General features: G+C 38.8%; 1 protein-coding gene across 2 annotated transcripts in view; it reads right to left on the reverse strand.

The window, feature by feature from the left end:
* Window positions 1-15,568, reverse strand: part of vldlr (very low density lipoprotein receptor) — a 31,264-nt gene extending 15,696 nt beyond the window's left edge. The window contains exons 1-7 of one of the 2 annotated variants that reach the window (XM_088319723.1): window positions 15,231-15,568; window positions 7,650-7,769; window positions 5,167-5,289; window positions 3,442-3,564; window positions 2,279-2,487; window positions 1,439-1,601; window positions 521-643 (exon numbers count right to left, since the gene is read on the reverse strand). In XM_088319723.1, the coding sequence (XP_088175849.1) occupies window positions 521-643; window positions 1,439-1,601; window positions 2,279-2,487; window positions 3,442-3,564; window positions 5,167-5,289; window positions 7,650-7,769; window positions 15,231-15,306 (937 nt within the window). In that variant the 5' untranslated portion in view covers window positions 15,307-15,568. The remainder of the gene's footprint in view (window positions 1-520; window positions 644-1,438; window positions 1,602-2,278; window positions 2,488-3,441; window positions 3,565-5,166; window positions 5,290-7,649; window positions 7,770-15,230) is intronic. The other variant, XM_088319724.1, reaches the window with a different exon arrangement.
* Between the last annotated feature and the right edge of the window lie 604 nt (window positions 15,569-16,172).

Raw genomic sequence — 16,172 nt, forward strand, 5'->3', positions numbered from 1 at the left:
AAAGTGGAATAAGAAAGCTTGATGCAGTTCAGAAAATGGTCTGAACGCTTTTTACCACAGAGGAAGACCTCTTTAAAGCGCATCTTCCAAAAGTAAGTTAAACTAAACTTTAGTTATCTTTATAGAGAATACCGTTTAATGAAATGTTTATTTTTAGTACAAAAACAATACAGGTTACTTATACTTTACTTTAATAAACCTTAAACATACAAAATATAGCACTGAAGCAACTTACGAACAAATTCAAGTTATGAACAATTGTCCGGATGGTACATAGGTTGGGCAGCGTCTGTATAGAAATTCGACACAATCAGAACGACTACATTAGGTTCTCTTGACGCTTTGTGAAAAGTGTTCAATTCTCATTTGACAAAATTAAATAGTTTATGATGACACGTCTGCCAAGTTTTCAAACAGGTTTCAGTGTAAAAGGAAGTCGAAAGTTAAACATGCTTCTTATTTGTGTAACAGTCAAACAGAGAAAAAAAGTAAAGCCATTACTGAAGTGATCAGAACTCACGGTTTTTGCAGTTAGCCTCATCTGATCCATCAGCGCACTCCCTTATGCCATTACATTGTCTGTTGCCCAGGATACAGTTTCCATCATCACACATGAACTGTTCGGCTCCACAGGTGCGCACAGCTGTCAAAACCGTACAACAATTTCCAAATAACATTAGACCATGGGTGTCCAAACTTTAGAAAGCGGGACGATTACGTAACCTAAAAATGTTCGAGGTATGACTATTAAGCTTGACAATCTTTGAACAGTAATTCACCCGCCATGAAAGGTTTGCAGTGCTTGACCAACACTGTCCAGACCTCATAGCATTTTGCTTGACTTGCGGAGTCTTGTGAAAACTCGCAGCTGTGCAGTTTAAACAGCAACAAGTTAATTTATGTTTTCACAGCATTGGTTTCCAGTTAACATTTTTAATCTTGCAGTTCCTCTTTGTGTTATATTATTTGAAGACAGTCTCTTAGCAAATTAGGCAGACCTAGTTTTGTTGGATTTCAGTAGAGGCAGCCCTCAGGCAACTTCCTTTTTTTCTCACAGAAAGCCTGGGCATGGTGGCGAAAGGGCTGTTGCAATCACCTGGTGAAATGGTGAATTTTGTGGGAACAAATTTATTTTATACAGCAGTCAACATTAATTTAATGACAGAGGCCACGGGCCTGTACAAATTTGATCATGAGTTAAAATTGGGGCCCCCGGCCCGGGCTTACCTGCATTAGACACTAAAAGTGCTTTTACTGCCGGAGAATTATTTGACTGATATCCCCAAAAAATTAAGATTGACACGCACCACATGTGAGCAGTAAAATAAATCTGGGTTTTCCTACATTAAGATTACATCAGTAAAAATGTGGAGGATCTGAACAGTTTGCATGGATACAATATATTCGGAAAAAAGCAAGTCTATAAGTATGTACATACGACAGTTAGCTTCATCACTCCCATCTTTGCAGTCATGGTCGCCGTCACATCGCCACGTTTTGTGAATACACTCTCCTGAAAGGCATTGCATCTCATTCGTTAAACATTTGGCTGGTGGGGTTGGGTGATGGCCGCAGCGTGTTGGTGACTCGTCAGATTGATCCTGAAGAAGAACAAAGGTTTAACAGTGGGTAATTTTCTGTGAATTGTTACTGAAAACCAGTTTAGGGTGAAAACTGGCTATTGCGTCTATGACGTATACTGACCATAACTTGTTGACTTCCCGTTAAATTATTTTTAATTGTACTGTCCATAGTGTGCTTCTATAAGGAGTATGACCACAACTTCAATAATGACAAAGATTCTGTTCCGCACTAGCCAAGTTACCAAGTGAAGACGTTGTCGTAAATATTTCAATCAATGTAATGTATATGCTTTTGTTCTCATGTTTAAATAAATTATATCTTTTCTTAAATAAACACAAAATCATATGTTTGTCATTGTCAAAACTGGAGGGGGGAAAAGATCTAAGTACAGTAATTAATCCCGTGCTACATCCAATTTTTCTACTCCGTGGAGTTTTATCATACATTGGCCAAAAGTCATTTACTCTTATCGTTAACCCACACTTTAATTTCTTTTCTTTGACATTCAGAGCACTAGGCAGAAATCATACAATGTAAACACCAACTGCAGGCCTTTGCGATGCTGTGTTTCAATTAAAACATAAGTGACCATTGAGAACACTTAAACTTGTTAAATGGCACGGTTTCACATGGTCAAAAATCTTGTCGCACCTCATGTGCATGTTTGAGATGGTCTTTATTGCGACTCCCTTACCTGGCAGTCAACATCCTCGTCACACACCCAGCTATTTGGGATGCAAGATAAATTTCCACACTGGAATTTATTTGGGCCACAGGTAGAAGGCATACACTCCACCTCGTCTGAACCGTCACCACAGTCATCCTTGCCATTGCAGACAAAGTTTCGGGATATACAGCGCTCACTTGCACAGGTAAATTCATTTGGAGTGCAGGTTACATTACCTGAAAGGTACAGATATAAAACAAAAATTGTACAAAGTAATTTGAATGTAGTTTAGAATATTTGTTGATGTTTTCACAACCACTTCTCAGTCACAACTTTAAATGTTCACAACAGAAACTGATGCATACAGGTCCTGCGGTTTTAAACTGCATCATTGAGTATTAAGGCCCTACATCAACTAGTCCCTTATTTACCAAACGTGAAGCCAATTTTTTTTGCTCCTTCTCTGCCACGGATGCACAACAAATTAAAAACAGTGTACATTTAATGTTTTAGTTAGACCTAAAAAAGTTTGCAGACTCCACATTCAGGTTGCAAGTGCTAGTTTTCACAGAAGTGCTCAAAGTTTAAGTTCACCGACGCGTGTGAATTGTGTGGAACTGAAAGGGCACCACATAAGCTAACGCAAAGGTCCTCAAAACAGTGTACCATACTTTCCGGACTACAAGTCGCAGCTTTATTCCTAGTTTGGTCAGGGGCAAGACTTTGAGAAATTATTGCCACACTTATCAGGTATATCATTTCACACGTTATTTTCCCACCAAACCGCAAGTGTTGATAATTTCAATATTGCCAGTGTTGTGACGAAAATGCCCCCTCCCCTGTCACAACATGCATCACTTGCGTAAACATAACTAAAACGACTTTGGATCTCATTTTCGGGTTAAATGTAGTAGAGCAGTAAAAAACAGAAAATTTGCACGTCGTATAGAAATCACTTTGGAGCAAGCTGAAAATATTTACTTTTATTTTAACTTACCTTTCAAGATGACATAGGTTTAGTCGAATAAATTTCCCTCAAAAAGGCACCTTGTACTCTAATGCGACATATATGGTTTTACCCTCTTAATTAGGTATTTTATTTGGGCTAGTGCAACTTATTCTCCGGAGGGACGTGGTCTTAAAAATGCAGTACAAAATTGCTTACGTTAATTTACTGTGTGACAACTTACCACAGTTGACCTCATCTTCTCCATTGTTACAATCTTTTTCGCCATCACACTTCCAGAAGTTGGGGATACACTGAGTAGAACCAGCCCCACAACTAAACTCATTCAAACGGCAAGTCCGCATGTCTGCACAAGTATTTGAAACACAGGCCACATGTCAACATGTAATACTGCAGCAGTGTAATGTTATACAGAAATTACAGCCATATGGAAGTTTTTTTTTTATTAAATACGTTTTGAATAGATCTAAATTAAAAAAAAAAAAGTTTTTAGCACATGCTCAGAGAAAATGGTAATGGTAGGAAAACAAGAATTTAAAGGTCAACAATTCCTTCTGTTTAACTTACATTCCAATATTAAAATGTAAAATGTACAGAATGCTAATGATTTAAGAAATGGCCACTAACAACAAGTAAAAGTCAGTTAAGACAAACATGCGAGTGCAGCATTTTCCATTACCAAGAATAAAAACAGCTGGACAAACAGTGATAGAAACTGTTGCACGTGCGGCTCAGTCCATGTACACTGTAGTGAGTATGTTTGTAACCTAATCTGGTGCACATGGAGGGGGGGAAAAAATAAATAAATAAATAAATAAATAAAAGTTCAAAACCTTTAGAAATCTGTACAGTAGTTAGTTGCCTTCTAAAATATTTGTCAAGAGGCGAAATCACAGAAAAGAGAAGTAATGGCTACTAGAGTGTTTAATTACAAGTACAGTTATGAAGTATGGAGAGCAGTGTTCCCTCTAAACTGCGCGCGTGCGCAACCGCGCACTGCCTGCACATTCTCAGCGCACAAGAAAATCATTCCAGCGCAATGTTCCCTCCAAGCTGCGTGTGTGAGTTTTTAGAGTTTTCGAGAACCGGCTTCTTAGGCTCGGCTCGCTAAAAGGAACCGGCTCTTTCAGGTCCTAAACGACTCTTCAGGTTGTTTTTGCTTCTTTTATCCCTATATGACCAAATATTATGTACAATTATGCACAAAATGACTTGAAGGGGGAATAGAACAAAAAAGAAAAAAATACCAAAATGAAAAAGTAGTGAAAAGCTGAGAAAAAAAAGAAACAAAAAGAAAAAAGGAAAAATTCAGAAGCCAGAAAAAAAGGAAAAGAAATAAAGGGAAAAAAGTAAACATAGAACAAAGAAAAAAGTAACAGCCAGGAAAAAAAAATATTTTTTCAAAAGGGTAAACATTTTTTTTGAAAAAAACTGGGAAAAAGGAGAAAAAGTTTGTGTTGCATTCAAATAATTTCCAATTATACCAAGTTAATCTTGTTGCCAACATTGTACTTCCACTAAAAAATGTGATTAAATACAGTTGTGTATCGTGTAACCGACTAAATAAGCCCCCAAAAATGTTAGTATTATGCGACAAAAGATATCAGGAAAAAAAAAATGGAAATCTTGTGAAAGAATTGTTGTAAAAACAAATGACGTTTGTAGGCTGTACAACTTTTGCAATCGTACATTAGTCAAATCATTCAAAAGTGAAAAAAATGTTTGCATTGCCGGAAAACCATGTACAGTGATGTCAAGTTTTGGACATGTTTGATAATGACTTATTTGCCACACTTGGGATTGTGTTGCTCACTGTTGTTTCAAGCGTTGCTCACCGACTTTGTGTGAAGGCTCAGACCCGTGGAAAATTAGAGGGAACATTGATGGAGAGTAATAATTTAGAGCAACGTGACAACATCCAACCGAAAACCGGGAGATCTCTACTTACGGCAAACATCTACGCTTTCATCTGAGCCGTCCTCACAGTCTGCCTCCCCATCGCATTGCCATCTTTTTGGAACACACTGGCCATTACGACACACCAGGTCTGTGTCAGCACAACCCTTTTTGACTGTTCAGGAGAGACACAGATAAAGTTATATTAAATGGAAATATGACGATCTAGGTTTGTAAACTAGTTTTTGTACATACTCGCTGCTATACCAAATAGAATTATCGCCAATTTTATGTTTTTTTTTTTTTAATAAATGTAATGTTTACCAAAAAAGTGAAAAAAAAACAAAAAAATGGCTAAATCATATTTAATCAATTCTCACAGGGACTGAATGTTCAGTATACAACTATGTGGCTATATACAGACTTAAAATAGTTGATCTGGAATGGGAGAAGTTTAAAAATGAGTCAATCAATTGAATAACAAGCGATAAAAGATTCTACAGTATTTTTCACTAATACTTCTGAACTTTCTTACCAGAATATCTGATGTACATTGTTGTATTAAGGTTTTTTCCCATCTCATATTAATTTGCTGACTGTTTTTAAACCTTATTTTTACAGTCCTTGTTTTGTGCAGGCGCAAATTGACTTTTTTATTTATTTATTTATTTTTATTTTTTTGTGCTGTGGTGTTCCGCAGGGTTCAGTACTGGGGGCCCCTTTTCAGCATTTACATGCTTTCATTAGGTGATATTATTCGCAAGTATAATAGTTTCCATTGCTATGCAGATGACACTCAACTATATCCTCCAATGGAGGAATCTGCCACACTAAACTGTGGAAATTTGGAGACCTGCCTCACCGAGATAAAATAATGGATGTCACTAAACTTCTTGCGCCTCAACTCTGAAAAGACAGAAATATTGGTCATTGGTCCATCTAAATGCAAAAACTGCTCTGAACAATGACAAATTTAATATCACCAAGAATGAAAAAAATTAAGGCGTCATATTTGACCCCGATCTGTCCCTTCAAACACACTTGAAGAATATTACTAAAATGTCTTTCTTCCATCTTTGCAACATTACTAAATTCGCCTATGCTGTCTCAGTCGGATGCGGAGATTATAATTCACGTGTTTGTTACCTCCCATCTCGATTAATGTAATGCACACTCTCCGGTCTCGCGAAGTTCAAAATCAAGAGCCTTTAGCTGGTACATAATGCTGCAGCGAGGCTTTTAACGACGACATGATGATCACATTACCATGATTTTAGCTAACCTGCATTGGCTCCCTGTTAGCTTAAAATGGGATTTTAAGGTTCTTTGGGTAGTATACAAAATAATGCATGGACTTGCTCCCTCGTATCTTTCAGATTTAATTTCCCTTATATGTTACGGTCTGGAGCCTTCGCTCTGAAAACGCTGGTCTACTAGTGATCCCAAAAGCCAAGAAGAGATCCGCAGGTTCAAGAGCGTTCTCAATTCAGGCCCCGGTGCTGTGGAATGCTCTTCCCCCCCCGAGATTCGATCTGCAACCTCAGTGGAAATGTTTAAATCAAAGCTTAAAACAGACTCCTATTCTATAGCATATGAATAACCTATATTTTATGTTGACAATATCTGTGTATTATTTGCACCATGTAGGTTTTAGATCGGGGGATGTGTCATAATAATCTGTACTTTGCAATAGTCTTTGTGATTAAGGGCTATACAAATAAACATGACTTGATAAGGAATCTAAATCTGCCATCTAACCTTAATCATAGTGGATGGGATTTAGGGCAGTGCAAAAAAAAAATGCAGTTTTGAAAATGTACAATCCTACAATCTGAACCAAATAATTTAAATATTGAAATTGTGATACTAGTGCTCAGAGTAGTGAAAAGGCACCAGCTATTTGAAAAAACAAAACGGATGACTGAATACAATGTCAAAACAGGTGAAAAATCTACCTTTTCTAAACGTACAAGATACTTTTAAAGGCACATCGCCCTCCCCTTGTTAGAAACAAAAACAAAAATCGATTACCCCTTTACTCAACCATAATATCCATGAGTCTGTAAATTGATCACTTAAGAGACTTGTATCCCCACCACTAATGTCCTATGATAAAAGCGAAAAAAAAAAAAAATTGAATTGTTGATAAACATGTGTGAGTACCTACAAAGCACGTTATGGTAGGCTTGCTACCTTCCACAGCCAATTCACTCTGAGGCTCACATGGCCTACATACAAAAGGGGAGGTGAAGCTCAGGCTGTGGGTTATGAAAGAAAAAAATCCTGTATGTATACGTATTGATTATTGATTGAGGTAAAGGACAACATTAGGACTGCTCAGATGCCTCCATAGATCAGGTCAACTATTAGGGGATTAAATACCTTCTGCAGTGTGACCTCTGAAGGAAAATGTATTTAAATTACAAAGTGGTCAGAATGAGCACTTGAGTACTTTATTTTGATCAGTGTTTTTCATGTTAAAACACCACTTATTAAAATGTTCAAGATTAACTGAAAACGACAACTGTTTCATACCGCATGAGAGTTCGTCACTGCCATCACTGCAGTCCTCATCGCCGTCACACTTCCAAACAGATTGGATACAGCGACCATTTTCACACTGAAACTGGTTTGCCTCACATTCTGTTTTGGTTCCTGGAGAACAAAGATCAAGGCCTTTACCAAGGATAGAAAAGGTGTTAGTTTGCCCTTGGAGTTGTTGTATGGCTTTGCAAAGTATCCTCCATCCCTAGTTTAATCAGCAAATGATTTACATGAAAAATGGGCCAGATATAGACCGAATTATGCAGACTAGAACAAAACATTATCCATAGCTCATATTGTAATACTCCTAACAGAAAATGTTGACCTAATGATAAATGGCAAGAACAAGAGTAAGGGTCAGGGATGTATGGGCTCGCAAGACAGATATGGCTCTTTTCATGAGTACATCTGGCTCAGAGACAAAATACAGACATGTCACCTTCTCTATATCATTCCAATTTCGATAGATGCGAGGAAACCCAGTAATTTCATGGTTTGGTCCAGAATATATAGGGCAGAGTCCCAACTACAGTTTACAGTTACTATGTGACACTAACAGACCCATACATTTTATTTAATCATCACACTTCACCTTCAATAAAATGTGCTGAAGAATGAGCTTTTTGCCTATAGAGTGGGCTTGGTGCCATGTGGTGTGGATCTAATAATTTTTTTTTTTTTAAAAAACTTGCACTCATGTCTGAGTCAAATAGGTTTCCAACCCTGAACTAGAGGAATGGGTGCAGCCAGGCTGTACTTGCCCAAAACACACGACAGTAAATTGTGCCCCGACAACCCTGGCGGGATTTGTGAACTACAGTGACTTATTGGATCGAAACTATTTAAAGAAAACCCAAAATAAAAAGGCAACATATGATGAATATGGTTAGTTGGATTCCTTAGTACTACTAGGGTTGTAGTTACACCATTTCCTGTGGTGTGACTTGGGCAAGTACAGCCTGGTGGCGCCCAACCCTTTCCAGGCCAACAAAGTCAAGGTTGCACTTGTTCTCCTAAAAATAGGTTGTCACTGTGCTTTATATAAATGCAGTCACGCAGTTTCCCCCAGTAACGCAAACTGTTGCAGTGTATTCCCCTCCTCCACTTAGAAGGCAAGCACACCCCCACGCTGCCTGTGCAAATTTACAGTAGCCAAGCATGCCATCATATGGACTGTGGAGGGAGGATACATCCATTTTAATCAGGGCACACACTGCTGCCGTTGATCTAATTTGCCAGGAGCCTTGCTTGGAGATTCTTATTTTAGATTGAACATGTGCTTGTTTAAAACCGTTTTTCACAATTGACACTTAAATATTTTTATCTAAATGTGGGACTAAAGAATATAAAAGTGTTTTGCTCCAATTGGAAGTATTCAATAAGCCTAAATAAATAAAATGCTGGTCTACTAGTGATCCCTAGAGCCAAGAAGAGATACGCAGGTTCGAGAGCGTTCTCCATCCAGGCCCTGGTGCTGTGGAATGCTCTTCCCCCTGAGATTCGATCTGCAACCTCAGTGGAAATGTTTAAATCTAAGCTTAAAACAGACTTCTATGGCATACGAATAACCTATATTTTATGTTGACAATATCAGGGAATGGTGTAAGAACAGTCCATAGTTTGCAATAGTCTGATCTGTGCATATAGTTCCAGTTTGTTATTTGAATGGAGTTTTTTGCCATCAAGAATCCTCAAGTATCAAGGTTCAACAGCGCCAGCCAAACAGAAGCAGGTTTTAATGGCACTAGCCATTAAAGGTGAGGCAAAGTTTGCAAGACGTGTGTGCACGACTTTAAAAGACCGATGTAGGTGCTCGAGTCAAGGAGCCGAGTGTACAACTGTCCACCAGAACAAAGACGCCCGCTCCTAACTTTAGCAACTCGTTACATTTAAAGAACGAGGAACAAATAAACAATTCAAGTCACACGACTTGACTGATTTTTTGCTCAGAGTGAGTACCCTATTTTCCGCACTATAAGGCGCACCTAAAATCTGTTTTTATTTATTTATTTATTTTTTTTTTTAAAGCTGACTATGCGCCTTATAAATGGATCAATATTGAGCCGCGACAGGTCTCGCAACTTACGGTAAGCAGCCACCGACTCCATTTTTTGCGTAGAAGAAGAAGTGCGCTGTGCATACTGGGAAATATTAAACAACGATTCTTTTATTTGTGCGTTTGTATAAAGACCCTGAAATGGCTCCTATTAAGGGACACGCTTTCAACGCAAAGTTTAAACTCAAGATGATCAGTCACGCAGTAGAACACGGAAATAAAGCAGCAGCAAGAGAGTTTAACATTAATGAATCGATGGTGCGGAAGTGGAGGAAGCATGAGGATGAGCTGCGCCAAGTAGAGAAGACTAAACAAAGTTTCCGTGGCAAAAAAGCAAGATGGCCACAGTTAGAGGACACACTTAAACAGTGGGTTGTTGAATTGTCCCCGAACTGCCAGACAACAACAGCGACACAGACTCGATTAATGACGACCTTGATGAGACGGAGCCGGACGTGTTGGATGGCCCATTCACTGAGATGGTCAATTCGAACAGTGCAGAAGAAGAATTCGAGGGATTCGTAGATGAGGAGCTGCTAGAGTGAGCTTTATGTTTTTCTTGTGTGTTTACGTTTTACATTTTACAGTTATAATGTTATTGCTTTATTGTTATAGTTTTGCACTTGTTATTGTTTTTACACATTACGAGTGTCACTATATTGCGATTGCACTAACGTTTAATTAACCATAACAGTATCAGACGTTTTTTTGCGTGTTGACTAAATGGAGGAAAGTAAAATGTTATGCCTTGCTGTTGTTCAAAGATGTTAACGAAAATGCTTTACCTCAGAGAAAATAATAAAACAGCTGTTTATTCATTTTGGGAGTGAATGGAGTTGTGAAAAGCTTGTTTGTTATCTATTATTAAGTTTGACTGACCTATCTGTTTTGTTGACATTCCCTTTAGCACGGCACCATCTAATGGTTGCATAGCGTAACTACAGCCTCTACTGTAGCGCCTTGTGTATGGACAAAGTTTTAAAATATATCATTCATTGAAGGTGCGCCTTATACAGCGGAAATTACGGTATATTTGAAAAGTCTTTGATAGGAACGTACCATTTTACAACAGCAACCGTAGATGAGCGTTCACCTGTCGTAAATGCGGAAGCAATAACACCATACAGTCCATTGGTTTGGCTGAGGTGCTTGTAAAGATATCGTGATCAAACTTTCACATTATAAAAAGAATGTGTTGTCAGTATTGCACGAGTTTTCTTGCTATAAATCGCTAATTTACTGCTGATTTGCTGCACTGAAGGAATATTCTCATCTGGAAGATGAGAGAATTGTGTGAAGACTGACTGCCGTATTTGTTAAGCATTCACTACACAATGGGTTGGGGTTTTTCTTTTCATTGATGTAAACTAACTCGGGTGAAAAACGTAAAAGCGTTTGGTACCTTTAATTTATTTGTCTGATGGCCTTGGAGGAAAAGGTTTAAACAGCAATGCTTTAAATTATCCTTTGGTGTGAATGGTTGTTGGCTGGAGAACAGCCTAGTGAATACCTCCCCACGCTTGGCAAAAATCTGCAAAGATGCATCACTATCTTAATGATGAAAATGTGAGCGTAGTCAATTAAGCTTGCACATTAAATTTTGAATTATTAATAGTCTTTAAGGACAAGCTCCATCCATGCTTTCATTTTAAATCGTTGCCCTTAAAATGTTTCTCATCTAAGGTCAATGAATAAACATGAAAAATGCTTCAATAGATCAGCAACACCACTTTTTTTTTTACCTCATTTTCGGTCAATCCTCCAAAATGACCCTTTAAAATAACATGGTGCAAATTGCTAAGTATACATAATGCTCGTCAAAATGAAAACATGACTCAAATAAAAATAAACAGAAGGAAGGCAAGTGAATCACAAATATTGTACAGAGACTTCCCTTTCCTTCATCGTTAAGATCAACATTTCAGTTTTACTTTATTACCACTTTGGACCGTGAACCAGGGTCCAAGTAAAGCTCACTCCCTTTTTTATGTTTAAGATACATCGAAAGATGATTTTTTTGTAGCTCTTTAATATTGGCACCTTCTGGAATAAATGAACACAGTAATATTTAAAAAAAAAATTGTTAATGTCAAGCCTTGTTTACAAGTTAAATTGTAGGAAGAAACAAGAAGTATACCACCAGTCCTAATGCAGATAATATAAAATTATTCACTGAATGAATATATATCAAATACAGAAAAAGGGGGGAAAAGAAAAAAAACAGCATGCAAGAACCATGACTTCAAGTACACTCAACATGTATTGCAAGACACCAGAAATGAAATAAGGTTTGCTTTTGTGCTGTCAAGTTTGCTCTTTATAGGACATATGGTCACCTATAGTGACAGTTCATTCTTGCATTAATTAACATTTACGAGGCAACTGGGCCTGGTTTGGTAAAGTAATGCAAGTTTAGGACAGCCAGGCTTCAGCACAGAATGGAAGAAATGGCCCTTGTGTGTGTGTCAACCTATACAAAAATAAAAACTAACTACATACAATAGATATGTCCAGATAGATCATCAATATCATCGATAACCGTATTCATGAAAAGGTACTTGGGATGTAGCAGATACCAGTATTGGCTACGTTATTCATGGCCATTAAAGAGAAAAATCAGGAACCTGAAATTATAGAAATATTGAATTGCCATTAAAGGGACATTCTGTATTTATTGCCTTTTAGCTGTACAATATATATTGATCTTAATAAATAGATAGATGATCAAATGAACAACCACTTTAAAATACTTATTGGTCGAGAAATTTGTATTGGTTAACATATCAGGCATCTGACATGAGTATCTGCCATTTTGTTGCTACTGGTAGCCTCTTTATAAAATGTTTATACGGTTTGTAATATTGGATACCTGCAAAGGAGAATTCACAAGATACCAGTTTGTTATTTAGTTCATTATTGCACACTGTTTGTTGTAGACCGTTAAGAACTGTTTACATCATTGTCAACATCGACCAGTCATGATGCTGTTGTTTGATTTTTTACATCATTTAGTGCGGATCTACTTCTGTAACCTAAGAGACTTAAAGATAAAGTGCTCTGGGGAGGAACTTTAAAACAGGTTGGAATCACTTATGGAGATATGGGTGCCACCCCGGTGCTCCTTGCAAGTTCAAAATCCTTGATGTCTTTCCTTATTTTGAGAGTCCACTAAACCATCACATTAATAACATTAGCAGTATATTGGCACATAGTTCTAAACCAAAAGTCTTGCTAGGAGATAAGACTTTAAAATGGTGTGGTCTGCTCACTTTGAGTCTGTAGTGAGTATTCTGAATTGTGTTTTGTAGCACTACACAACCAGTGTCAATACAGCTGGTGAACAAATACAGCATAACAGTTACTCTTTACACCAATTCAATGTGAAGTGTAGGGATTTCAAATAACTCCTTTAGGAATACCAGTCAGAATGGAGAATCCCATTGGTATTTGTATTTATATATTTGGGTATTCGAAAAATGTGGTATCAAACATCACTACAAAATATAATGGCCTTGGATACAGCCGACCATGTATCATCTAAAACACCACCACTTCACTTTTTCGTCCACCAGTCATAAGTCGTTTTTTTTGGGGCGGTCAGGGTTTTTATCTGCATTACTTTATGTAAACCACGGGTCTCAAACTGGCAGCCCGTGGACCAATTGCAGTCCGCCTTCATATGAAATTTCAAAGGGATAGTGTGCATTATTAAGCGCTTTCTAGCTCACCTAGAGGGAACTGATATCATTGTCTGCCATCTAGATTGTATTGGTATCCTAAAAGCCTTTATTTTTTTCAAAAGCTGACCATGCGCCTTATATAAGGATCAATATTAAGTCGCACAGTCTTGCAACTAAGGCAAGCAGCCGCCGACTAGATTTTCCCCCGAAGGCGAAGTAGTCCGCGGTGTATGCTGGGATTTATATACCGGCGTTTCATTTCCCAACCAATGTGCCAATCATCATTTGAAGCAGTCACTATTGGCTAAAGTTATTCGGAGGTAAAGGGGGCGGATCCTTTTTATCATTTACAGGCTCGCACAGGCTAAAGGGGCGAAACAAAGCCTGCAATTGGCCGAAAGAGATGAATGTGAATCACACGTTGGGTTGCACCGCGGCATAGAGAAAACATTTTTTACTATTCTGTGTTTGTAAATATTTTACTCTCCTGGATTTACTACACTCACGGTTGTAGGAAGACCATGGTTACGCATCATTATTGAACGTGATGGCTGCAAGAGAACTTAGGTGAGCTATGCGGCTTTATATGTTCCCGGTATCTTGGTTTAGAACGATCTTGATGTTTCTGTGATGATCTATTTTTAAACCAAATTCAATTCAAAGTGTTTATTGTCATATGCACAGTAAAGAACCCCGTTTCCCTGGACAATAAAATTCTTACTTTGCTGTCCACAGTTGCCAGCAAAAAATAAAATGGAAACTAAGAAATGTTGGGCATTTCTTGAATCCCAAGACTTTAACCTTCCGAATGATATTTAGAACGATGCATTTGAGTGATTGGTGACATCGTACAGACACAGTTTCTGTACATGTCTGAGACACGCATTTGCTTCTTTGCAAGCTTTCGGAATGTTAAGGGGGTAATAAGTTTGACTGAACTATCTGACTGTTTTGTCGACGTTCACATTGTAGCGCCTTATAATCCGGTGCGCCTTATGTATGGAAAATATAGGACCAAAAAACATTTTTTAGGGGTGCGCCCGATAACCCGGTGCGCCTTATAGTGCGGAAAATACGGTAGATATGAAAGCCAACAGAAAACTTCCAATATTCAATATACAGTGCGCATGCCTTTCAGAATTAAATACGGTACTAGAACCGTATTACTTTTTTAACAAAAGGACAGTCGATAAACACTAAAGTGATTATTTTATTGAAAGGGGGGGAGGGACTCAATCGTGATATAATCAAATCTTACATCCATGAATTAAACTTTGAATGTGAGCCTCCAAAAAGACCCCCCCACCCCTCCAACTAAGGCACGCTTTTTATGCCATTTTACTAGTCTGGACTTTGAGATAAAGAGTTTGACACTTCTGAATTGACCGGTTGGGGCCATATTAATCAGAGCTAGATTGGAACCACGTGCAGCAGGTCACCTCAGCTGTCACTCTTCAGAGAAGATTGTCCATACTGTTAACAAACCACTTCGGTACTGTACACTTCGAATATGGATTAAACTATCGCCAATAGCGTCAGATCCAGGTCCGATTCTCATCAAAATCAAAAGCATTTTTATTTAGGTTATCCTATGTTTTTGTTGATCGGAAGATGGAACAAAACGACACGGATAATAAGCCCCCCTTTTCAAGAGGAGTCTGAAATAAACAGAGCGAATGCTTGATGTAAATCTGGTAAAATCAAGGAAATGGGTCAAGACTGCGTACGAACAGCGTCGCTCAATGAGGGAGCAGCGCTAGGACAGGTGTTGAAGCTCGGCGGCATTAAGCTAACATTACCGGAAAGCGTCGTCTCCGGGCAGGGGTCGAGACTTACCGAGGACGGTGTCGTGGCGTTGGAGCGATATCAGCAGCGACAGAAGGAGAAGGATCCCGGGGCTTGGAGCGAACATGTCTCGCCGTGGAACGTGCGGTGGGTTGCTAGCCGAGCGCTCGCTCGCGGGGTTTCCTTTAGCTCAGCTCCGTGGTGCCTTGCTCCTTTGAGGGGTCTGTGGCGTTTTGAGCGCCCACCACATATACGCACGTCTACGTGCGCGCTCTCGAACATACACGCGCCCACTCACGTACGCGGGGACGCAAACGTAGAGGGGCGAGCACGCGCGCCGCGAAATTGACAGCGCGGTCACGCGCCTCACTGTTCGCCCGTGGACGACTTGACACGATTCTGCGTTGAATCCATAAATGAGACGTTCAGGAACATCCCAGGTGATTTTTTCGCTAACGTCACGAGCAAGGTGGATTTTCCTCCCCTCCTTCTCGACGGTTTGTTAACTCTTTGTGATCCGATTTCAATTGCCTAGCATTTTCTTAAGGGACAGTGTGTAATATGTAGTGTCTCTTAGTGGCACAAAAAACTTTCATTCAGAAAGAGGAAAACAAACCAATACCTTGATTTGAAAACCAGGCAAAAATACAAGAACACTGGTGCCAATGTTTACATAGTGAAATCCCTACCTTTTTTTGTCTGGAAAATTGGGTCTCCAAACTGGTGCCCGCGGGCACCCGAGTGCCCCCTGAGGATAGCTGTGGTGCCTGCGGACCTGTTCTAGAAATAGCTAACCAGTGTTAGGTCATTGTGATTTTCTAGTACAGTAAAATGATTTTTGCTGTGGTTGACTGGGTTAAATTAATGCTTACTTCCTACTTATCTCTCTTCTTCCATTTCTCTTTATATTTCTTTCTCTTGCTTTTTAACATCCTTTCTCTCACTTACTCTCTCTGTTGCAAGTAAATGGTAAATGATCTGCATTTATATAGC

This window comes from Urocampus carinirostris, chromosome 16, assembly GCF_059441175.1.
Source record: "Urocampus carinirostris isolate Australia breed hairy pipefish chromosome 16, RoL_Ucar_1.0, whole genome shotgun sequence".
Lineage (NCBI taxonomy): Eukaryota > Metazoa > Chordata > Actinopteri > Syngnathiformes > Syngnathidae > Urocampus > Urocampus carinirostris.